This window comes from Balaenoptera borealis (assembly GCF_965194805.1).
Source record: "Balaenoptera borealis genome assembly, chromosome: 15".
NCBI lineage: Eukaryota > Metazoa > Chordata > Mammalia > Artiodactyla > Balaenopteridae > Balaenoptera > Balaenoptera borealis.
In genome coordinates, this window is record NC_138871.1 from 70,609,987 (window position 1) to 70,634,536 (window position 24,550).

Sequence of the window (24,550 nt, forward strand, 5' to 3'; positions counted from 1 at the left end):
GCCGGAGCTGTCCTGGCGCTATATAAGGCTGGCGGCAGTCCCGGGACAGACCCCGTGTTCCCCAAGGCGCCCTCAGCCCGCCCCGAGGGACCGAGACAGGAGCTCCTTCCTGCAGGGTACAGACGCTCTCCGGCAAACTGTGAGTGGCTCTCAGTGTCCGCCCAGACTCCCTCAGCACCGGGACTGCGCTCAGCTCACCCACCGCGACCCGCCAAGAGGGAGGGAGGGAGAAAAGGGTGGCACAGGACTGGGCAGCGGCTGGGGCTGGAGGGAAGGCTGTGGGCACCGGGCAGCAGTCGCAGGGGCCCGACAGGGGCGCTGGAAGTGCGCGGGAAGGGGAGTGGCTCCCCCTGCGACTGCCCCTGGCGCACCTCACCCTGCGCTGCGCCTGTGTGTCCAGGGCCGGTGGTACCATGAGGCCGGCGGGACGCGCGGCGCTGCTGGCGGCGCTGCTGCTCCTGGCACAACTGCGCCCGGGGAGCAGCCAGTGGAGCCCGGAGGCGGCGGCGGCCGGGGTCCAGGACCCAAGTCTGCGCTGGAGCCCCGGGACAAGGAACCACGGCGGCGGGGCCCGCGCGCTCCTCTTGCTGCTGGCGGAGCGCTTCCCGCGCCGCGCGGGGCAGGGCCGATGGGGATCCGCGATCACAGGCGAGCGGCCGCGACGGGACGACCCTCCGCTGTCCATTGACCTCACCTTCCACCTGCTACGGACCCTGCTGGAGCTGGCGCGGACGCAGAGCCAGAGGGAGCGCGCCGAGCAGAACCGCATCATATTCGACTCGGTGGGCAAGTGATCGGCGGGGTCTGGGGCCCCGGAAATCTCGACCCCCATCCCCCACCCCCGGGCTGAGACGTGCGCGACAGGAACTGACCCAGTCCCGCGGGGCTAGAGCGGCCTAGGGATACCCTGAGCACTCTCCGCGTTACTAGTTTTTAATAAAAGTGCCGAAGAGCCGTTGGCCTCTGCTGCGGGGCGCGGGGAACCACAGCAGGGTGTAAACCCGTGGGAAAGTGGGGCTCCCAGGTCGGCGAGAGGGGACCAGATGCTGCGGGAGGGCTCCGCGAGAACGGCTTTCAGCCAGGGTCCTGCGGTCCCCATCGTCCCCAAGTCTCCCAGGAACTCAAGCCCCGGTGCCGCCGCACCACCCCCGACCCTCTTGGCACTGGGCTTGCGAATCCGTGCCTGATATCGAGGAGGTGCCCAATAGGGGTTCATTCCACTTCCGCCCCCGAAATGGTCCCAGATTAGGAGAAGGTTGGGATGGATGGTGATGCGATCGTCGCCGAAGCCGAGGCTGAGAGAGTGAGCAGTGAAAGGAGCTGCGGGTCGGGACGCATTAGCCCTTTATTGAGTCCCTCCCCCGCGGCGGCGCTCCGAGCTGGGTGGCGGGTGGTCCCTGCTCAGGTCCTTCACCACCCGAGCGCCAGGCCGCGGGTGCGCAGCCTCCCCAACAGGGGCGAGTCAGTGCAGGCCTGTCCCCGGGAAAGAAAGCTCGGTGGGCGGGCGCTCCAAAGAGACAAGGCAACTCCAAAGCCCAGCTCACTCCCTTTCCCTAGCCAGGAGGGTTTCTCCTCCACTTCCCCACCCAACTCGGACTCCCAAACCCCCAGAGGAATGGATGGTGGGAAAGAAAGTTGTACTTCAGCACGCGCGCTAGGGGGCGCACCCCTCCTGGTTGAGGTTGGGAGTAGGGGCCCCAAGCGATCCCTGATGCAGCAGAGAGGGAGATCGCTGGGGGAGGGGCCGTACCAGCCAGACCCCGCCAATGCCCACACTCACCTTCCGGCCCCTCCAGCCGCTCTTCCTCTGGCCCTGCGCTGCCCTCTTCCCCGTCCAACGCTACCTCCTCATCCTCTTCCTCCCCAGAAGCGCCTGGGCGGAAGGAAGGCTGGGTGAGCTGGAGTCCCCGATTCTCTGGCCGTCTTGCACCCATCCCCCGACCCCCAACCTGGAGGGTCTGGACGCCTAGTCCTAGCGGCCCGCCGCCCCCTCCCATCCTCGCTCCCTCACCTGGCTGGAAGTCGATGGTCCTCAGCATTTCGGCCACATGCTCCACGCTCACGGTGAATTGCTCCATGCTTTCATAGCCCGGCTCCGGCCGTCCAGCCAGCTCCACCTTTGACATTGTCCCGACCCTGCGGCAACCGCAGCTGCAGCGGCTCATTTGGAAACACCCAGCACCCTCACCCCCTCCCGGTGGCAGCGGAGCCCCCTCGGCCCCTTCCTTTCCCTTCCCACTCCACCTACTCACTTATTGATCAGCTCCTTGGCCTGCTGCAGGGAAGAAAAGAGGGTGAGAGTAAGCATTGTGCCAACCTCTGGCAAAGTCCCATTTCTGATGCCCAACACAGTCCTGCGGGGTCGGTGGGGATGCGCGTCCCAGTTCGTTAAGGAAATAATGCACTCAGAGGGGGTGATTTGCCCAAGGCCGTGGGGCAAGTAGGTGCCAGAAATAAGACTTGAACCCGGTCTCCGCGTGTCAAGGCCCCCACTGCAGCCACTAGGCAGCCTGACACCATCCCCCCAAAGCCCACCTGCAGATAGAGCGCCATCTGCGGTTCCTCCATGGACTGGATGGCGGACTCCACCAGCTTAGAGGAGGCCTCCAGGTGGTCTCCGTACTGGCGGATGAGGGCCCTGACGCGCTGCAGCTTCTCCTCCTGCTTCCGGGCCAGCGCCTGCAGCAGCTCACCCTTACGCTCCTCCAGAACTGCGCACAGGGCCTCAAACCTCTGGTTTAGCAACTGCTTCTGCCTCCGGCTGTTGTCCTGAAAGACCGGAAGCAAGGATGAGACCTCATAACTGGGAGAGCACGGGGCTACTTGTCCCACTCCCGACTTAATGGAAGTCACAGACAGCCAAGAAGAAAAGTGACCTGTCGATTACACCACAAATTAGTGGCAGAGACAGAACTCCAGCCAAGGGCTGCTGATTCCCAGATCTTTTCAGTAATAATAATGATATATATTTTGTTAAGGTTTAATTGACATATAACATTATATTAGCTTCAGGTGTACAACATGATGAATCAATATTTGTATATATTGTGAAATGATCACCACAATATGTCTAGTTAACATCCAGCACCATACATAGATTACAAATTTTTTTTTTCCTGTGATGAGAACTTTTAAGATCTACTCTCTCAGCAGATAACACTATATTTTAAAGAAGCTTCATGAGTGCTGTCTATATTACTTGTATTATCTCATTTAATTCTCAAAAAGATCCAATGAGGTAGCTAACATATCATTCTCTCATCACTATTTTATATAGTTAAAAACAAGAAAAACTGAACACAGAGAAGTTAAGTTACTGGACCAAAATCACAGAGCTAGTCAGGGACAGAGCTGGGATTCAAACCAGCAGCCTGGTAAGCACATCCCACTACTTGTGATCCACCTCCAGGAGTCCAGAAACTTTCCCTCCCTCCCATCCCAGGCTCACCTCAATGGTCTGGCACACCTCCTCCATCTGCGTGATCACTGCTTGCACACGGTCATTGCCTGCCACCAGCATCGAGATGCCATCACTGAGCTCACTCTGCCATACACACAGGCCAGCACTTAGGGCTGGAGGACCTAGTCAAGAGCTGTGCCCCCCCCCCACCCTGGCCAGGCTGCCCAGGAAAGGACTGCCCCCTCCCCTCCACCATTAGGGCATCTTCAGGGCAGCTCTGACAGAGATCTAGAGAGTTTGGAGCCATTCAAGAAGTGTGGAAGCACCTTCTATGGATTCTGGAAGGAGGTGGAGAGAGGAAGTCCTCCACCACCAAATGAGAAAGGAAGAGACATTCACCAAATATCCACCAAATGCCAGGCACTGGCCTAGATGCTTTATCTGTAGATTCATGCCTTCCATCAATTTTGAAAAATTCTTCATGATTATCCATTAGGATAATATTGCCTCTTTTCCATTCTCTTTATTCTCTCATTCTGTGACTCTGATTAGATATATGTTAGACCTTCTCATTCTCAACCTCCTCATCTCCCAGTACTGTATTCTAAGTGGTTTTTTCAGTCCCCTCTTCCCCACCTTTTTTTTTTTTGATTAAAAAAAATTTTTTTTTGCTGTGCCCTGTGGCTTGTGGGATCTTAGTTCCCTGACCAGGGATTGAACGCGGGCCCTCAACAGTGAAAGTGTGGAGTCCTAACAACTGGACCGCCAGGGAATTCCCCAGTCCTCTCTTCCTGAGAGAAATCTGTCATTTAATTCATCCTTTGAATGTTTTATTTCAACAATTATATTTTCATTTCAAAAAGTTGTATTTGGTTCTTTGTCAGATCTGCATTTTTGATAGTCTATTATTGCTTTTAAAAAATATTTATTTATTTATTTATTTATGGCCGCATTGGGCCTTTGTTGCAGCATGCAGGATCTTTGTTGCAGCACACGGGCTCTTCATTGTGGTGTGCAGGCTTAGTTGCCCCACAGCATGTAGGATCCTAGTTCCCTGACCAGGGATCAAACCCTTGTCCCTGCATTGGAAGGCAGATTCTTAACCACTGGACCGGCAGGGAAGTCCCTATTGCTTATTTTAAAATTCCATTTTAAAGCATTTTATGCAAAGTGACTTTCCGTTCTTCAGTATTTCCAGTATCTGAATTTCTTTGTGTATCTTCAATCATGAGCTAATCTTTTGTTGTTCTTAATCTAAGAAAAACCCAAGGCCTAAATTGAGGGTTTTTCCTCCAGGCAGAATTTGCATTTGCTTTTGTCAAAAGCCAGGTGGCACAACTGACCACTTTAGGGATTCCTGGGATTCCAGTTTAACCTGGGATCCTTGGGGGTCCTCACTGCAGGCCCCCCACCTTTTAGGAGTTTGGAGGCATAATCTCATCTCTCTAGTTCAGTAATAATTTGCCCTGTGGGAAATCCTGCCTTTTCCGTGCTTATCACTCAGGGTTCTGTTCTCATCCCACTTCCCCTCCTCCTCTCCCCACCTCACCGGCACTTGGAGCTTTCCTTTACTTCCTAAGTGTCTACCAATTTAATTTTTAAATTATGTTTTATGTAGAATCTAGATGTGTGACAGTGAGATGGCCTTGAGAGTCCACCATACTGCATCCATTTCTCATTTTATCCTTACAGCTCTCAGGGGTAAGCATTTTCATCCCCATTTTACAAGTGAGGAACGTGAGGGCCAGAGAGGTCAAGTGACTTACCCAAGGTCACACACTGAGTCACGCATAGACTTGGGACTTCAGCCCTGATCTGCCTGCCTTTGAAACCAAGTGGAGTAAGAGGCTATAGTTTGAGACCCTTTCCTATGTCCCCACCCCCACACGCCTGCTCCCTCTGCTGCTTGATACCTTCTGGCGTTTGTAAATGGTGGGCAGTGGGGCCACCTCACAGTCCTTGTGGGCACCGAAGACCTTGCAGAGAGAGCAAGTGGGCACTTCACAGCTCAGGCAGTAGATATTGATCTTCTCATCTTCATGCTCCTCACACATGAGGTGCTGCTCAGCCTTGGAATGCAGCGGCCTGGAGAGGAGCGGACAGGGTGGCAGGAAGGTCAGGGGCCAGGCTGGGTGGGGGGCAAGAGTGTGAGGCTCCATGAACACCTTCTCTTCAGCCTCCACCACCCAGCGCCACCTTCTCTGCCCCTGCAGCTGGTGCTGTGGCTGGGCAGGCGAGTGACTTCCACGGGGCTCTTCCTTTGAGGAATAGAGCTATGGCATAGCGGAGACCTAGATCCAAGAGTAGTTTCTATTCCAGGGCAGGGAAGTCCCGTGGGGCGGGACGTCATGGAGGGTTGGCAAGGACCTTGCTGGTGGACAGCCAGCCCCTCCCCAGGTGAAGAGGGGGAAGCACTAACCAGGAATCAGAGGCTGCCTGAGCTGGGTGACCTGACGAGCTGGGGGCAAGTCCCTCCTCTTCTCAGGTCCAGTCCTCTCATCACTAAACTGAAGAGGCAGGTTGATCGTTTCAGCTCCTCTCTTCTGGCCCTGATGGGTTCCCTGGCTGTGTCCCAGGCCCTGCACTTTAGAGAAACAAGAGACCCTAACAGCTCACCGGGAGGACTCCTGCTTGTAAATGTCGATAATGTTCTCCACTAGCAGATTCCGCTGCAGGCCGTAGACACCATGTCGGTCCAAGACAACCTCATGCCTGCAAGACGGGCAGCGGAAACGGCCTCCTGAAGACACAGTGGTGGAGCCCCGGGATTGCCACAGAGGGTTTGAGGCCTGTGGGGATGGGGAGCGTGAGAGAAAGGCACAGTGAGTCATGGGGGAACTGGGAGGAGGCAGGGGGAATATCACGGGGACTGGGGAGTAGGAGAGTGGTGAAGAGGAAGCATCAGCTCTTTTCTATGGCTGGACGCGCCTCTGAGAGCAGCTCTTGGTGGGTGGCCATGGAGACTTTCCCACCTTTGCCTTGTTACTCAGCCCACCTCCTTGAGTGTCCCTGCATCCAGAGCCTAGCTTGATCAAGCCTAGTTAGGGCAATCTCTCCTCAAAGCGGCCCAGCTTGGAGCTGTGGGGAGACATTGACCTCAGCAGGAAGGCCAAAGTAGGAAATGGACTCTGAGTGTTGCAATCCTCCAGCCTGGGGCTCTCACGGGCCACATCTGGGGGACGTTCTCTGCAGCCACGGTCAGGGGCACGGAGACAAGTGCTGAACAATGGGGCAGACATATCGAGCCGGGTAATTCGGGAAAATCACTCCAGGGACTGGGAATCAGGAGTCCTGGGTTCTTGTGCTGCCCCAACACTGCCCTACTATGCATATTTGGGCAAGCATTCAACCTCTGTACAATTAAGGACGAGATTGGATTATTTATTCTACCATAAACATTGAGTGTGTCAGGTAATTGCTAGGCTCTGGGCATAAAACATGAACAGGTACATCACATTACCCTCAGGGAGAGCAAACTGACAACCACATCCAGTGGGCTGCGTGTTATGACAGGAGGAATCTCAGAAGAAGGGTTTACCAGAGCTGCTCACCACTTCCTCCCGCTTACACCTCTTAGGGAACTTGCTCCATCGCATCCTAAATGGGAGAGCCCTGCCATGGCCCAGGCCACAGATGCTTGGCTCAGAATTGAGGAGGTGATCACCTGACCCAACAGGACCAATCAAATTTTCTCTCTAGGAACTTGGAATCGAGTCACAGAGGCTGAGGTGACTAGACCATTTGCAGCTTTTGAACTGAAAAAAGACTTGTGAAGTTGGGCTAAAAGCTGACATTGTGGCCACCCCAAAATCTGTGCAAGTGGACGGTGTGAGGGGTCAGACACTGTGAACAGAGAAGGCTGGTCTGCAAGGAAGAGAAACAGTCAATCTGGGGAGAGCAGCAGAGATGAAAGACTGGTAAATACTGCTTATTGTTGCTCGATATTCACCCCTTCTTCTTCAATAATAGAGCCCCTGAGTTTTTAGCAAGACACATGGAATAAAGACCATGTGACCAAGCCTCCCTTCCAGCTGGGTGTGACCAGGTGACTGCGTCTGGCCAATGGTATATAAATAGAAATGTTTTGTGCAATTTCTAGGAAGTATCTTTAATGGGAAGGGCATGCCCTACTCCTCCTCTTCTCTCCTTCCTGCTGGCTGGAATGAAGGTGGACTGGCAGGACTTCCCTGGTGGCGCAGGGGTTAAGAATCCACCTGCCAATGCAGGGGACACAGGTTCCATCCCTGGTCCAGAAGATCCCACATGCCGCAGAGCAACTAAGCCCGTGTGCCACAACGACTGAGCCTGCACTCTAGAGCCTGCGAGCCACAACTACTGAGCCCTTGTGCCACAACAACTGAAGCCTGTGTGCCTAGAGCCCATGTTCCACAAGAGAAGCCACCTCAATGAGAAGCACGCACACCACAACAAAGAGTAGCCCCCGCTCACCGCAACTAGAGAAAGCCTGCACACAACAACGAAGACCCAACGCAGCTAAAAATAAATAAAGTAAATAAGAATTTTTAAAAATATGGACTGGCATAGGCTGAAGCAGCCATCTTGAGCCATGAAGTAGCCACATGTCAAGAATGGCAACAAGATAAAAGGAGTGAGTCTCTTATGAGGCAGTCCTGGACTGCCTACCCATACTTTCACTGGAGAGAAAAAATTTTACCTACTTGAAGCCATTGTTATTTTTGGTTTTCTGTCTTTTACAGCCGAACCTAATCCTAATTGGCTGGAATACCATGCACTCTTAGAGAGTAATGGAGAGAGAGTCACCTGTGACTTTGTATGTTCAGGTGTATTTCCCGCAATTGGGTTCCATAAAATTCTCCAAATCCTTATGCTATACATCAACCAGAAGGACCCTAATGCGTGTGCAGCAGCACCTATAGCACATAGAGGGCATCCAAGTCCAGAGTCTTATTTGATCCTTTGGTAGCAAGAGATGTAGGCAAGGCAGGAAATGTGGCCCCACTGTGAATTGGGTGACTTATCTTGGGGAGAGTGACAGGCATATCATAAATATTACATTTTGGGGGAATTTTTTTTTAATTTATTTTATTTATTTATTTTTGGCTGCGTTGGGTCTTCATTGCTGCGCGCGGGCTTTCTCTAGTTGCGGCGAGTGGGGGCTACTCTTCATTGCGGTGCATGGGCTTTTCATTGCGGTGGCTTCTCTTGTTGTGGAGCACAGGCTCTAGGTGCGCGGGCTTCAGTAGCTGTGGCATGTGGGCTCAGTAGTTGTGGCACACAGGCTTAGCTGCTCTGCGGCATGTGGGATCTTCCCAGACCAGGGCTCGAACCTGTGTCCCCTGCATTGTCAGGAGGATTCTTAGCCACTGCACCACCAGGGAAGTCAGGGAATTTCTTTAGAATTATAAGAAGTTAACATTTTAGCCCATCATAAAGCTAGAACGGATTAGCTTGAGATTATTCAAGGCTGTGTTTGTGCATCTGTCCTTCTCAGTAACTGGAATTGTATGAATATTGTTGAGTTTAGTTTAAAGACTGGGTTAAAGTGTGAGATCGCTGGGCTTTTGTTTGCTTAATACAATAATCTTTCAATATTTAGAATCCAAGTGAGCAAGATGGTGTTAGGAGAGCTCTAAGCCTGCAGACTTACTCCTGGAAGGATCTTACTTCTCTTTGATTTGCTGGTGGCAAGCATATAAAGGTGCTCAGTAAATGTCTGAATGGGAGGAAAGGGGGCGTATTCTAAAGTCTTGACCCAGAGCAAAGACAAACTGCTAAGTAGCCTCTCCTAACCTCCCTCTCTCGCTGCACTCTTCCTCTATACTCATTATTTAACAGTCAACACATGTTTTGAGGGCCTATTATGTGTCAAGCACCGTGCTGTGGGCTTTCCAGACATTACTGAATTAACCCTCAAGAATTTCTTGTAAAGATGGTGGAGGAAATGAACATTTACCCCCTAACTTGGACTACAAGAAATATAACCACAAGGCTAACACCTATTGAACACTTAGTTTATGCCAGGCTTTGCTCTAAGTCCTTTTATTTGTATTAACTCATTTCATCCTCATGTCATTAGCCCCATTTCAAACATGGGAAATTGTAGCCCAGAAAAGTTAAATAAATTTGCACATGGTCATCAGCTAATAGGTGGCGGAATCAATATTTGAACTCAGGCACTCGGACCCCAGAGCCCATCCTAATAATCATTATACTGCATTGTCAGATACAATAAAATTTAGGCCAATTGAAGAATGATGCCCAGAGCTAACATCTGTCTCTCTGAGCCTCAGGTGAAACATTTTAGTAAAAGAGTCATGAAGGACCAAACAACAACTTGTCACACAGAAAAGAGAGGACAGCCTAAAAATCAACTTTGCAACTGTGCAACTGTGGATTGAAGTTATTTGAGCAGAAATAAACAAAAGATGACCCATCAAACCAAAATCCCGTTGCCACGGAGCGCTAAGAGGGCCCAGCGGGCAACCAGAATGATCTGCTTGTCTGTGAAAAGAAGAAATAGCTCAAATCTCAGGGGAGATGGATCTCCCTGCCCCCACGGCAGATAATTCATCAGATTCTGTGTGAAAAATATTCTGAGGCAACATAACCAAATTGGGACACTCAACTGCCTACTAATCCAGGTCATACCCCTCTGTTTTCCAAAGAAGCCAAAGAGCTAAGCAGAGATTACAAACCAATGACAACATCCAGCTAGCCAGTCTGCATTTAAGAGAACAGAGGAAGGAAGCCAAGGTAAACAGGGTTGAGTGAAGAATTCACCCTCAGCACCAGATAAAGCTACCCCTATACAAAGAGGAGTGATAAGCAGAAGAGATCTAACAGGAGATACAAGCCAAGATATTACAAAAAGAAAAGGGAAAAGAAAGCAAGATGAGCAAAGGACAGATGAAGAAAACCCTCTGGAAGAAGAATTGCTCCAGCAAACAATTCAATTTCAATCTAACATTTTTAAAGAAATGAAGAAAACATAGTCTCCTTAATTAAAGAAGAGATATAAGGGAGCAAAGCTGGAAGAAAAAAGTGAGCTGGCAGAATTAAGGAAAGTAAAATATGTTATCAACATAGAAAGAAAATTCACGTTTGACACAGTAAGAAGTAGAATATATGATACTGATAAAAGTCACATAGATTTTAGTAGAAAATAACAGAGACACAAGTAACCAGGACTGCATGCTACAACATGGATCAACCTTGAAAATGCTGTGCTAAGTGAAATAAGCCAGTCACAAAAGGACAAATACTGTATAATCCCTCTTATATGAGGCACCTAGAATAGTCAAATTCACAGAGACAGAAAATAGAAGGGTGGTTGCCGGGGGTTGGGGGAGGGGAAATGGGGAGTTATTATTTAATGGGTACAGAGTTTCGGTTTGGGATGATGAAAGTTCTGAAGATGGATAGTGGTGATGGTTGAACGACAATGTGAATGTTCTTAATGCCACTGAACTGCACACTTAAGACTGGTTAAGGGACTTCCCTGGTGGTCCAGTGGTTAAGACTCCACGCTTCCAATGCAGGGGGCCCGGGTTCAATCCCTGGTCAGGGAACTAGATCCCACATGCTGCAACTAAAGATCCCACATGCCACAACTAAGACCCAGTCAAATAAATAAATAAATAAATTTTTAAAAAGACTGGTTAAGATAGTAAATTTATATTATGTGGATTTTACCACAGTATTACAAAAGAAAAGAAAAAGTAATCAGGACTTGTTGGGTTATCTTGGCCAAGGGTCCTACTTCAGACTCCCCACATGAGGACTGACCTCAGGGATTGGCCTGAGGTGGGCTGGCGAGGCACTCTACCTCTTCATCGCTTCCCCACCTGCCAAAGAAATTTCTGTGGTAGCTCCTCCCACTGGCTAACCATGACCATTCTCCCAGGACCAGGGGCTCTGAGAGGCAATCAGTACTCAGGCAGTCAACCGTCCATCCCTTGTTTGAAGAACACCACCTTTCTTGGGAGCTGGAGAGCACACAGGGCGGGCGAGGTGGAGGGTTGCATCGCTTTGGCCACAGGGTGGTGCTGCTCCCTGGAGCAGATGCCACAGATGAGCGCAGCTTTGACATTCATCCCTGGGTCCCAGAGTCCCTCCCTCTTCCACAGCTCAACTCCTCCTGCCATATCCTACTTCTGGTTGGCTTTCCTCCTAACCTCGAGGGCACCCCTTCCTTTCTGTGATGGCTTTGGCAATGTTTCCCCCACCCAACTCCACACCGCCCCACTTCCTTTGCTAGACCCTGAAGCATATATATATATATATACGTGTACATATATGCCCTTTGGTACTGGGGCTAAATTTGACTGGTAATAAAATAGTAAAGTTTTTCTTTTGCATTTTCCAGGCCCTCGAGCTTATGGCCCAACACGCATGTTGCTTAGAGGCCTCACTGTGCTACCCATGTGCTCAGTACTTCCCCCAATACAGCATACATACTGAGGACAGGTGTGAAGATTTCAGGTGATACGAGGATGGACATTTAAATTTTTTAATGTGTTTATCTCAATGCATATTAGAAAAAATAACCAGCCTATAAAACTGGTGATTTTTCATGGATTTTGTCATTGAGAATGATAAATATTTCAACTTTAAAAGTGAGTTCTGGGACTTCCCTGGTGGCGCAGTGGTTAAGAATCCGCCTGCCAATGCAGGGGACACAGGTTCGAGCCCACGTGGGAAAATCCCACGTGCCGCGGAGCAACGAAGCCAGTGCACCACAACTACTGAGCCTGCGCTCTAGAGCCTGCGAGCTACAACTACGGAGCCCACGTGCCACAACTACTGAGCCCTTGAGCCACAACTACTGAGCACGCGTGCCACAACTACTGAAGCCCGCGTGCCTAGAGCCTGTGCTCCGCAGCAAGAGAAGCCACCGCAATGAGAAGCCCACACACTGCAAGGAAGAGGAGCCCCCGCTCGCTGCAACTAGAGAAAGCCCGTGTGAAGCAATGAAGACCCAACGCAGCCAAAAATAAATAAATTTATTTTTTTTAAAAAGTGAGTTCTTTTGATTAACAACATTGTTAATCAACTATACTCCAATATATTGTAAAATAAAAAGTTTTTAAAAATGTGAGTTCTTTTCAATAGAAATACTCAAGCATAGCATAGGTGGTACACAGCTTTGGCAAACATCAGGAAGGTGAAACGAGAATGAAGTTTGGGACGTTTGCTCTAACCCTTTTCTGACTCCCTCCCCTTATCAAAACTTGTGTGTCTTGCATCCCAAACCTTTTGCAAATGCTAGGTGGCTACTTTGAGAAAGTCACCTGTACTGGATATGTAGATAAAATTGTTACCCATTCTTGGCAACATCTCTATATTTTAACAGAGATGATATGCAGGATGATATAGGGAAAGTAACACTGATCTGAAGATCTGGTTTGGGATTTGCCATTTATGACCTTGGGAAAATAATTTCTCTTAGGGCTCAGATTTCCTCAGATCTAAAAAGAGGATTCGTACTTAGCACTAGCTCCTTTCAAAGGCTGATGTTTTCTGAGCAATGAGCCTTAATGGATATATTTATGGTAAGAATACTGACCAGTGTGGGGGAAGGGAGTTGTTGGTTTTCATAACAACCTTCTCCTCTCATATGTTGCAGGCCACCATATCCCACTCTGTTTAAAGTTTTGGCTCCTGTGATCCGGTATCTCACTTGTTTTTGCCAGTCCCTAGCTGTCCCTGGATCGCCCTCTTCCTGTCTGATGTCAGCACTTCCTGAAATCCCATCTCCTCTGAAACAGCCCCAGTGTATTTAGATGGATTTATACATTCTACAATTTGTATTATCTGTGAGGTTTAAATTTTACATAATACACCTGTATTATTTTTGTAACCAGAAGGAACAGTAAAATTGCTTTTTCAGATAGTTAACATGCTGGTTATTTAATAGTAAAGATTAAATGAGTTATAGAGGAATTATTATGCAACTATCTTTAACAGTTCTTAACATGGGGAGAGACCCATGAAAAAAGCAGGATATAAGTCTGTATAGACAGTAGGATCCCAATTTTGAAATGAGTGATGGGATTTACAGGATTTTAAAATTTCTTCTTTGTAGTCATCTACATTTACCAAGTATCTTTGTATAGACCATGAAATTACTTTATAAAATACATAAAATAAAAATTAAACATTTTGGCAATCATTTCCATTGAGTGATAGAATTGTGGGTGATTCCTTTTTTTTTTTTTTAATATAATTTCCAAATTTTGTACAAGGACTTTGGGTTTGGGGGAAAAAAAAACCCTTTACTTTTAAAAAGTGCAATGCTCAATCCTGCCGTGAATGAAAAGGGGGCGCTAGAGTGACAGGCGAGTTAACAAGTGAAAACGCTACTTAGGAGACCGCAAGGAACCATGTTAGTTCGAGGGAAGGAGGTGTTTAAGATGATACCATTTGAAGACAGGGTAGACAGGAAGCAGGAGATGGTCGTTAGGAAAGAGTTTCAGGAGACCAGAGATACTATAGGAGTTTAGGTTACAGACAGAGGAGTCCTGAGACGGGCGGGGGTTGCGGGGTTGGGGGGGCAGCTAGAAAGGTAGGTTTTACCAAGAAGGGCTTTTTTTTTTTTTTTTTTGGCTGCGTTGGGTCTTCGTTGCTGCACGCGGGCTTTAGTTGTGGCGAACAGGGGCTACTCTCTGTTGCGGAGCACGGGCTGTAGGCGTGTGGGCTTCAGCAGTTGTGGCACGTGGGCTCAGTAGTTGCGGCTCGTGGGCTCAGTAGTTGTGGCTCACAGGCTCTAGAGCTCAGGCTCAGTAGTTGTGGCGCACGGGCTTAGTTGCTCCGTGGCATGTGGGATCTTCCCAGACCGGGGCTTGAACCCGTGTTCCCTGCATTGGCAGGCGGATTCTTAACCACTGTGCCACCAGGGAAGCCCCCAAGAAGGGCTTTTTAAAAATAATTGTGGTAAAATCATGGAGGGCTTTGAATCCAAGGGTAAAGATCTGAACTTAACTTTATAGGCAAGGTTTCTAAACTGCAAGAGAAAATTAGAGTGAATATTAATCTAACAGAGGTGATTTGGATACATGGGAGAGGAGACTATGGCTTTTGCTTCTGATCTAAAGGCACAGATCAGAAGCAAGAGCCATAGTCAGTGCAGGTCACAGGCTTGCCCTCAGATAGTGGCAGTAATCCTGCAAAGACTAGGGATGCCAGAGGTGGAATCTGGCCAATCACTTGGCTGTGGGTGGGCTGTGGGGAAAGGAGGGAGTAAGACAATTCAGGCATTTCAAGCCTAGATGCTTGGGGAGACACCGGAAGCTGTATGCTGTATACATTTCGTATGACAAAATGTATAATCTTGTCAATTATACCTCAACAGAGCTGGGGAATAAATGCTGGAGAACTTAACCTGGGGGCCAGAGCCCCCAAAAGATCCATGACTACAACTTAAGGGGTCTGTGAGCCTCGATGGGAAAACAATTACATCTTCATTTTCACTAATGTGCCTAGCAGAACTTGAGCGCTTTCTTCAATTATGAAGGTAGGCAACAAACCACGTAGGTTTAGTAGTACCTGTGACTTTGTCACCAACAGAAATCATGGGTATTTTCATATCGCATTACAGTTGTTGATCAAATCTCCAAAAACAATTTATACTTGTCACTACTTCTAAACTATAGTAGTTATTAGGCCCACTGTTCCTTCTCTCTTTTTTTTTTTTGGCTGCACCGCTAGGCATGTGGGATCTTAGTTCCCTGACCAGGCATCGAACCCATGCCCCGTGCAGTGGAAGCGCAGAGTCCTAACCACTGGCCCGCCAGGGAATTCCCCCATCTCATTATTTAATGTGTTAATCGAGAAGCACATATATTACTCTATCAAAAAACATGTTCTAATTATTTTGGTAATTATATTCCAGCGTTTCTCAAGCTTTTTTTTCACTCCTGCCTCTTCTAAGAGCCTTTTAAGACATTTCCCCCCAATTGCTATCCCCCGCAATTAAATTTTAACACCACAAATCTTAAAAATGTCAAACTCATAGAAGCAGAGATTAGAAAGCCAGTTGCCAGAGGCTCGGGGTGGGGAAATGGGTAGCTGTTGGTCAAAGGGCACAAACTTTCAGTTATAAAATGAAGTTCCCGGGAGCTGATGTACAGCATGGTGACTGTAGTTAATAACACTATGTTGTGTACTTGGCAACTGCTGAGAGAGTCTAGACCCCTCACACACAAACATGGAAACGGTGAGGTGATGGATGTGTTAACTACCTTGATTGTGGTAATCATTTTACAGTGTATAGATATATCACATTATCATGTTGTATACCTTAAATATATATAATTTTGTCAATTATATCTCAACAGAGCTGGGGAATAAAGTTTTACATAAGAGCAGAAAATAAATAAAAAGTAAAATTGCAATAAATTTTTTTTAATACCACAGATAAAATTGGAGCAATATCACCCCCACTGAGACTGCATGCTGTGTTCTAATGCAACTGGCTTTTTCTTTATAATCATATATATTTTATGCACTTAAAAACCCTGTTCTTAAAAAAACACACATATACATTGTCCTTAGGATCCATAGGCTTCACAAACTAAAAAGGGATCTATAGCACAAAAAGAGATTACTTCCTGCCCTGATCGTGAGTCCCAGATGGTCTCATCACAAATAGGAACTTTATACTCTGAGGTGCGCATGGCAACTTCCTTAATACGTCTCCATAGCTGACAGTCTCCACCTTGGGCTAAAGATCTCTCAGCTGACCAGTATCCAGTTAGCATAAGCTATCTTCTGCTTCTGTTAATCTTTCTATTTTAAGACTAAGAAATAACTTTGCTTAAATCTTACATTTACACAAGGGAGCCAGCCCCATAAAGTAAAATTTCACAGGCCAATAATGTGATGTGTAGAGAAAATTCCATCACTCTAGGAAACAGAACACCTACATTTATGTCCCTACTCTGTCCCTTTGTTTGTGTGACTGTAACCTGTTTCCTGTGTTCTCCCCTGTAAAATGGAAATAACATTGATTCTAACTCAAATGGAATCACACATATGAAGGTACTCTATAAATTATAAAGCACTGTACAAATGGTTATTAAAAATCTTAATCTAGACCTTAAAAATATATGACCACATAGAACCACAGGACATGAAATAACTGTTCTTTCTTCACTGTGAAGGATAAAATGGAATGGAATAAATACATGGAATTCTAGGCCATGATCAGGGGTTTTGTGTGGCATAAGAGCTATATGGTGCCTTCTATTTCTTTTGTAATGGTCCATGGCATCCAACAGAAATGTTCCATCTAGAAAGATGCTCCGTGAACGCAGTTTCTCTATCAAATCTATTCTTATCTCAGAATGTTTTCCCACTTTCCTGGCTATCCAGAGTGATGCTGATTGCAGATACTGGCCCAGGATGTAAGGGGGCTTGTTGGAGGCTACCTCCCCTAAACTATTGGCCTGGCCAATGATGAATAGTGGACCACGCAGATACTCTGTGCCAGACCCTCAGAATACACTGGAGAAACTGGGAAAATGGTGGCAGAAGACCAGACATTTGGTCTGGTGACCTTGGCCCTCTTCCTCTGAGCTTTAGAAGAATACAGGCGTTGGCGGCAAAAGCTGAGCTGTGGGTGGAGAAGGGGTTTTGGGTGGTGAGCTAGCTCTGCCCGACAGAACCTAGCAATGAGTGTGGCACAGGGGTTTGTGAACGGAGGCTGGCTGAAAGGAGGGCTGGTAAGCAGAAGAGTGAGCCAAGGTAGGACACTAGTAACAGAATGCAAAGTCCTGAAAAAATGGAAATCCATAATGATATTTCTTGAATTTGTGAAATCAGATTGTTAGAATTACAAGGATGTTAAAGATCAGTTTAAAACCTCCGTTTCATCCATACATGTGTAAACAGGCTTGAAGAGGTGAAATAGCCTGCTTTACATCACATGACAAATTAAGGAAGAAGCTGGTGGGACTTGAGCCCAGGAATGCTGAATCTCTGTCTATGATTTTGTTTCCCACTCAACCCAGTTTCTTCCCTAAAGTAAGATCCTAAGCCTGCTACAAGGTTAACACAATTCACAAAATTTCAGTGAACCAATTTCTCAAAAAGGAGACCTGCCCAAGGCTGGGCTGGGGTGGGGATGTCTTGGTGCCCTCAGTAGCAGGTGGAAGTGGCCAAGGAGACAGGCTGTGTAGGGTTTTCACCAGCTGGCCTGTACTTGATGACAGCAGGTCCTAACAATTAGCCGGTAAAGAAGTGGAATTCGGGATGAAGTAAAAGAGGTCATCTCTTTCCCAGACTGCCCTTTATGAGAGAATGAGACCCCTTTATTGCTATCCCCATCTCTGTAAATCTCTCCCTACATGGACACCCTCCAGAAAAGCTGTTTCTGATCAACCTTCTTACAAGGCCTTCTAGTTGCCTGTTAAGTTACAACAGGTTGCAGCTCATAAACAAGTGCCCACAGTGAAGTGGGGGCAGGTATAAAAATAAACCGAAGGCTGCTTTAAAGTAGTTTAGGAGTGAATAGAGTTTACAAATTCAGAAACACATGGGAAGATGTTTGTGTCAAATTCCCACACCGACAGCTTTCCTCTAGTCAAAATGCTTGGTAGCTGAGTGGGTGCAAGTGTGGGGAAAGAGAGAGAGAGAAATTAGAGGGTAAGGTTAATGTGGTGTTTTGGTGTTTTATTCTGTTTAAATTCAGAGAGAGAGAGAGAGAGAGAGAGCTGTATCACAGCTCTGAAGAAAACTAGTTAAATTGTGATGGCAACTATGTAAAAATATGAGACAAGCACTTGAAAGTAATATGCAAACATGAAAATAATTGTGTTGGAGGAGGTGGGATCATGGATGATTTCCTCCCAAACCCTTAATACGGTTCAACATTTTCAATGAAAAAAAAATTTTTTTTCTTTTTTGGCCGTGTTGTGTGGCATGTGGGATCTTAGCTCCCCGACCAGGGATTGAACCTGGGCCCTCAGCAGTGAGAGCTCGGAGTCGTAACCAGTGGACTGCCAGGGAATTACCTCAATGAAATATTTTAACTTTTAAGATTTTGCTTCCTGGCTTTTTTGTTAACCTGATGTTATAAGATCATACTCCCTCCAAATTCTTGTTTGTTGCCCATCACAGCAGTTTTTAGGACAGCAGAACACTGGGCATCATCTAAATGTTTCAGAGTGCAGATTAAACAGACTGTGGCCCAGCTACAACAATGGACCACTATACAGCCATGAAAAAGGAAGGTGCATGAACTTTTTTTTTTTTTTTTTTGGCTGTGCCGCAAGGCCTGCGGGATCTTAGTTCCCTGACCAGGGGTTGAACCTGTGCCCCCTGCAGTGGAAGTGCAGAGCCTTAGGCACTGGATCACCGGGGAAGTCCCAAAACGAAGGTGCGTATCAGAATGTGCGGATATGAAACAATGGCCAAGAGAGCAAACAAAGGCAGGTATAGGATGAATTTAGTTTAAACGTGTGTGTATACACACACACACACAGAAACGTCTACCGGACCACGGAAAATTTCTGGAAGTATACCCAAGAAAGTTGGTAATGGCTACCTCCATCTGGAGAAGGGAATTACATAGGGCCTGAGGTGAAGATTCACTTTTCATGATATAAATTCCTATAGCGTCTGAAAAAAAAAAAAAAGTGTGTGTGTGGGGGTGTATAATATACTGGTATCACTTTTCTAAGTCCTATTAACTTTCTAGGCAACGTTCTAAGGGTGTTCTTCCTAAGTAGTTTTAAGAGAGAGAAACCACAAGTCCTATTCTTGTCGCCATACTTAGAAAACAGACAATCTGATTATGCCTAGAGTTGTCAAAATGTGGAGGCAATGTGTGAAGAAACTAAATATGCTCATCTTTCACAGGGAGATCTACTGAGATGTATATACATAAGTGCAGCTGAAGAACTGGGTCAGCCTCCCACCAGGCCACCCCAAATAAAGCAGCAAGGAAATGAGCTGTTCAACTTCTCTCCTTGGAGGGCCCAGGGGTGCCCTGCACTCTAAAAGATACACAGTAGTCCAGATGCACAGAACCATCCCAAAGCTCTGGGAATCATGTTCTCTCCCAAATATTCTGTACCAAACAATTCCCAGGTCTCTCAGGGCCCAGATCAGTATTCCAGAGCTTCAAGGAACCAAAACAGTGTGTCTAGATACAGAGGATGGACTGGAACATCTTCTAGCCTCCATATGGAGGACCGTCCCTGGGTCCTCTTCCCAACGACACTGTGTGCCATGTACTTTAATATTCTGACCAATTTTTTACAGAACACGTTACCTTCACTTTCAAAACTTTGTTTTGCTTTCACATATTTCAGGCTCTAATGAAAAGACGTTTCACTACAAATTCATGAGGAGGGATGGCAAAATCTTTTTGTCATTCCCTCCTAGGCATCTCAGCCTGAAGGATGTTCAGTGTTACTAAGACCGAGGGAAAACCCAAGATAGTGGGCAAGGCATAGCCTCTGGTACATGACTTAGTGCCCGGGATAAGCAGATCCCAGAGGGGGAAAATCACTGGCTCCGAGGTTCTCTGGAGCCAAATAATGGCAGGTTTGGACACGTAGAGGAACAGGAGATGGGCACAAGCCTTGATGGGAAGATGGCAGGAGAGACCATGGAGTTCAGTGAAGACGGCAGACAGCAAAGGGTGGGTCACAGGACACAGCTGTGGACCTGAATTAGCCAGCCCATTATTTTCCCCCAAACATGCTGCCCCTAAAGAACTTAAAAGGGAAACAGCTTCTCGGTTAAGTTGAAAATCACGTGTTCAACACATTTCCTCATAATTTCTGATACAGATGAAGAACATGTGCTCATGATGTTCCTTATCACTGCCATGCCCACTAAGCCAGCCAGCTCTGGTCTATTCTGAGTTTTCACTTCATTTGCAAGGGTGTGTGTGTGTGTGTGTGTGTGTGTGTGTGTGTGTGTGTATGTGCCTTTATCCCTCACTCTCCCTGATCTTTGTTCATTTTATAGGTTACTAGAACCTACACCAGGGCACGGGGCAAGAAAGAAAACCCATTTATATAAACCATTCTGGTATGTGCTTTTATTTTTGAAACCAGGAGCTAAAATGATATCTGTGAATTTGACTAGCTATGCTTTGCTCCATGACCACACATAAGCCAAGACGGGTTACATTTTGGGGAAGCAAAATTTATTCTCTGCCTTTTCCCTGCTTAAGTGACCTCAATCCCTTTTAACCAGCAGGTCCCTTTACTGACCAGTCTGAGGGGGGACACAGGTGCGAACTTCAGCTGGGGAGGATTCCCAGTCCCCTGCCCACTGTCTAACTCTGCCCCCCTCAGAGACGGATGCGTTCGGCTTTGCTTTAAATACAAATAGTTTCACTGTCATCATGGACCTTTCTCACAGAGTTTATTTTTTAACGTTTCAGTATCTCACTGCTATTTTCTCCAGATTTTCCATATTGTTCTCGAAATCTCAAACTCCAAACTGGAATGCAGAGTCTAGCACAGACTGTCACACAGCCTGGTGGAGGATCGCTTCCCTCCCAGTTTCTAAGCGGGTCTCCTTTCCTCTGTAGATACCAGCATCCCAGCGGCTGTCCACGCACAGGCTGTACTCGCCAGCCTGCAGAGCAGCTGCTGACTCATGCTTACTTTGGGATCTGCTAGGACCCCTGGCTCTTCTTCTGCTCTTCAGTCAGGACAGCCACCACCCACCTCATGGAACCCTCCTCCCATCACCTTCTGGGACCTCAGCGCTGACCCGATGAGAAGTCTCCCACGAGTCTGCACTGCTTTACCCGGCCCTGCCCCTGCCCCGGCCCACCTGGAAGACGTCATTGGCACACTTGCGGCACAGGTTGTGCTGGCAGGGCAGGATCACCACCGGTTTGGAGAACATCTCCAGGCAGATGGGGCAGATGAGCTGCTTCTCCAGGCTGTCCATGCTGTGTGCATCCCCGAGCAGCGGCTTGAAACCCACTGTGAAGTTCATCCCCTCAGCAATCGTGCCTACCCTGGCCTTGACCCTGGTCCTGGCCTTTCCTCACTGCCTCTGGACCCTTCCTCGTTTACGTTAGACAGTCTGCGGATTCTTGTGTTCCCTTCTGTTGCTCACTCCCGAAATAGCTCTGCTATCTCTTCTGTCCCTTCCTCTAACAATTTGCCTTGTCTTAGATCGCTGTTTTCAGACACTTCTCTGTCTCTCCTGAGTCTCTGCTCTGTACCCCAGCCAGGCACACGTAGCTTTTTCTATCCCTCCCTCCCTGAATGGCTCTGTCCCTGGAAATTTCTCCTTTTGTTTCCCAAACCACTCTTGTCCACTCTATGGGCGGCACTGTTTGTCTCTCACTGCCCAAAGAGGAGATTGTTTTTTAACGTGGGGGTGGGGAACAAGGGGCATGTGTGTGTGACATTCCAGCTCCCAATTTAGCTCATGTAAGGTGAGCCACAGCTGTCACCGAGTGACCCTGACTCACTCAGGAACGGGTGACTCCCTTGAGCAAGAGCCGGGGTGAGCTTCACCGCTTATGGTGGAAGGTAGGACAGCAAAGTGGCTCTTACTCAGGGGGCTCCTGTGAGCCCCTGACCCCCATGCTCTGGCCTGGGCCCCTCTTCCAGGGCAGTGACACAGAATCTGAATCGGCCTGTATGAGAGGCACCATCCATGGCTCGGGGTGGGAGGAAAGATCCTGCCAGACCTACAGTTAGTGAAAGTTTCTGCCTCCGAGGCTTAGCCAGTGACCTTGGCCCTCTTCCTCTGAACCCTGTGATTCAGAACAAGGGCACCAGAGATGAGAGAGAGGCTCTGGTTCAACACTTCTGGACCCATTTTTGTTTTTGCCCAGACCTTTCTTATATCCCCCTAGGAAAAGAAGCCCAGGAGGCTGGAGCTGGCAGGTGTGCCAGGGCCTGGAACTACCTCATGAGCACGCCCCTGAGAAAGTATGGGATTCTGGTCCATGAACACATCACTGGAGCCACTCCAAGGACTTTAAATTTGTTAGGAAATTGAGAGTAGCTGAGCTGGGCAGAAAGGACTGGAATGCCAGGGACCTATTTCGGGCACCAGTGGAATCAGTCTCCAGGGGAATTTTAGAGCACTGACAAAGGCATCATCACAAGGCTCTGGGAAGCCTCTGCCCCAGCTCCACAGTTGTCCTGGACTCCTGCTCTCCAGGGCAGGCTGGTCTCAGATGTGCACACTGGTCCTCTATCTTTTTCTCCTACTTCTTCTCTATCCCAGGCACAATTTGTCTTTTTGGGGCCCAACATATGCACTGGGATTGGACAAAGGCTCTTTTATTCACTGACATCCCTTAGCCCCTCTCCCAGTCAGGAGAGAGAAGTTTGAGGAGTTACTAGACTCTGACCCTGCGTAGACGGGAAATGGTGTGATGTGGATACCAAACAGACAGTGCGATGAGGCACACATGGGGAAAGGGTCTGTAAGAGTGCAGTCTTTACCCTATCACACGTTTCATGCCCCAGTTTTAAGAACAAAACATATAGTGATCAGCTTGCATAAGATGTGGTCAAAAGGACGGAGGCAGGCAGGCACTGAGGTGTGAACTTCAGTCAACCCACAGGCGCCCTGCTAATGGGTGCTACGCTGGCAGCTGCAGTCCAGGGAGAATCCAAAGGTGGGATAACTACCCCTAAGCCTCAAATGCATTGATTCTTTTCCTGAGTTGTCTCATGGTGGTATGGAATGCGGCTGGCAATGCCAAAGGCATGGGCACCAGAAGAAGATGAGACCAGCCCCCAGAAAGGTGTACTCGCTTAGGAATGTGGCTGACACTAAGAGTTGCTGGTACACAGAACTGCAGCAAAGAAGGGTTAGCTGGTATAGCAGCTCCAGGACAGGATCCATCCAGCTTGGTTATCAGCATCCTGATGGAGATATCACAAGTGGCTGACCCTACCAGCTGACATTGGCTCAAATCCCAAGGAAAGCACAGGAAAAAGAATGCTCAGGAAAAGACTGTCATCACTGCCTAAGACCTCACAAGGGTAGGGATATGAGGGCTGCTCTCTAACAGATTAAAATTGGGACTGCAGCAGAAAAGAAGAATAGCTGGGTGACCCTGTATGGCCAGGGTCAGTTATACCATCAAGGACAAAGATGGCATCCTCACTGGGATGGATGCCATCGATGCTTCTGAAGATGGGGGTCTTACAAGTAGAGGGGAAAATCAGGGTCAATGTCAGGACAGGGCTACTTGCTCTTCTCTTCACCGAGTCCAGCGGACTGGGCAGCGGAAGGCACCCTCACTGGGTCAGCACCTAAGGGCAGAAGAAGATGGCATCTTATTAACCAGAAGGAATGATCACCCAGAACTTAAAGCCAACACCCTATAGGTAAGGATACAAATACCTGTAGTCCATACTATAAAGATATAAACTTTCCACTAATGACTCATCTGAAGTTAGTGTCTATCCTTTTCTTACCCTTTAATTATTGCTGCATTTCAGTTTTCATACCTCACTCTTCTTCATCTTTTAATAATTATCGTCACTGGAATTATCTTCCCCTCCTCTAAAATGGTCTCTGCGTCCTGTGATGGAATTTGAAAAACACGTATGTAAACATGTAGTAACAAGTTTTTAGTCCACTGGTGAAAAAATGGTGACCTTGCAGTTATGCATTCACATCACTAGGTGGCACTGGTGTGAATGTCAGTCAACCCACACTTTAGGGGATAATCTCAGGCACTTTACCTTTCTTTTGAGTAAATGCAATGAACTGCATCCTCTAACTTGTCTTCGACTACTGCTTTTTCTAGGCACAGTCCCCCACCCCATTCTTTTCCTTAACTCCCACCCCATTTGTTAAGCTTAACAGTCATAGGAGGCCAACATCACATTCAAACTGTCAGTGTGCGGCACAAACAAACTCAGAAACCAAGTGTATCCCCTTCTCTTTCTTCACTTCGCCCCAGTACTGACTTGAGACGCCCATAGTTGGGGGTTCACAGTTTCACCCCCAACCATTTCCTGCATCCCTGTGCCAGCTCTTATCCCAGTCCCTGCCTGTGGTTCTCACCTGGCCTTGGAGGCTGATTCTGGACATTCGGCTCATATTTTTTCTTAGCTGCTTCCTCGGGTGGTGGCTTAAGTGCTCCACAGCAAAAGCAGCAGCAGCAGCAGCAACAGCAACAGGTAAGCAGAGCACACAGGAGGACAAGCGTCTAAAAGG

General features: G+C 47.9%; 3 protein-coding genes across 4 annotated transcripts in view; 1 reads left to right on the forward strand and 2 right to left on the reverse strand.

Moving 5' to 3' along the window:
* Positions 1–1,435, forward strand: UCN (urocortin). The gene is made up of 2 exons (XM_082357780.1): positions 1–139; positions 401–1,435. The coding sequence occupies exon 2, from the start codon at positions 414–416 to the stop codon at positions 792–794; it is 381 nt and encodes a 126-aa protein (XP_082213906.1). The 5' UTR covers positions 1–139; positions 401–413; the 3' UTR covers positions 795–1,435.
* On the reverse strand, positions 1,328–21,348 carry TRIM54 (tripartite motif containing 54). Its single transcript, XM_082357752.1, has 9 exons — positions 21,179–21,348; positions 6,017–6,189; positions 5,314–5,485; positions 3,449–3,544; positions 2,536–2,769; positions 2,253–2,275; positions 2,012–2,136; positions 1,781–1,873; positions 1,328–1,473 (listed from the first exon to the last, which is right to left on the reverse strand). Exons 1-9 carry the CDS (start codon positions 21,344–21,346, stop codon positions 1,463–1,465), a joined length of 1,095 nt encoding a protein of 364 aa, XP_082213878.1. The 5' UTR covers positions 21,347–21,348; the 3' UTR covers positions 1,328–1,462.
* The window catches only part of DNAJC5G (DnaJ heat shock protein family (Hsp40) member C5 gamma), an 8,187-nt gene continuing 4,951 nt past the window's right edge, over positions 21,315–24,550 (reverse strand). The window contains exons 3-5 of one of the 2 annotated variants that reach the window (XM_082357770.1): positions 24,398–24,542; positions 23,836–23,909; positions 21,315–23,637 (exon numbers count right to left, since the gene is read on the reverse strand). In XM_082357770.1, the coding sequence (XP_082213896.1) occupies positions 23,854–23,909; positions 24,398–24,542 (201 nt within the window). In that variant the 3' untranslated portion in view covers positions 21,315–23,637; positions 23,836–23,853. Of the gene's footprint in view, positions 23,910–24,397; positions 24,543–24,550 lie in introns of both variants that reach the window. The other variant, XM_082357769.1, reaches the window with a different exon arrangement.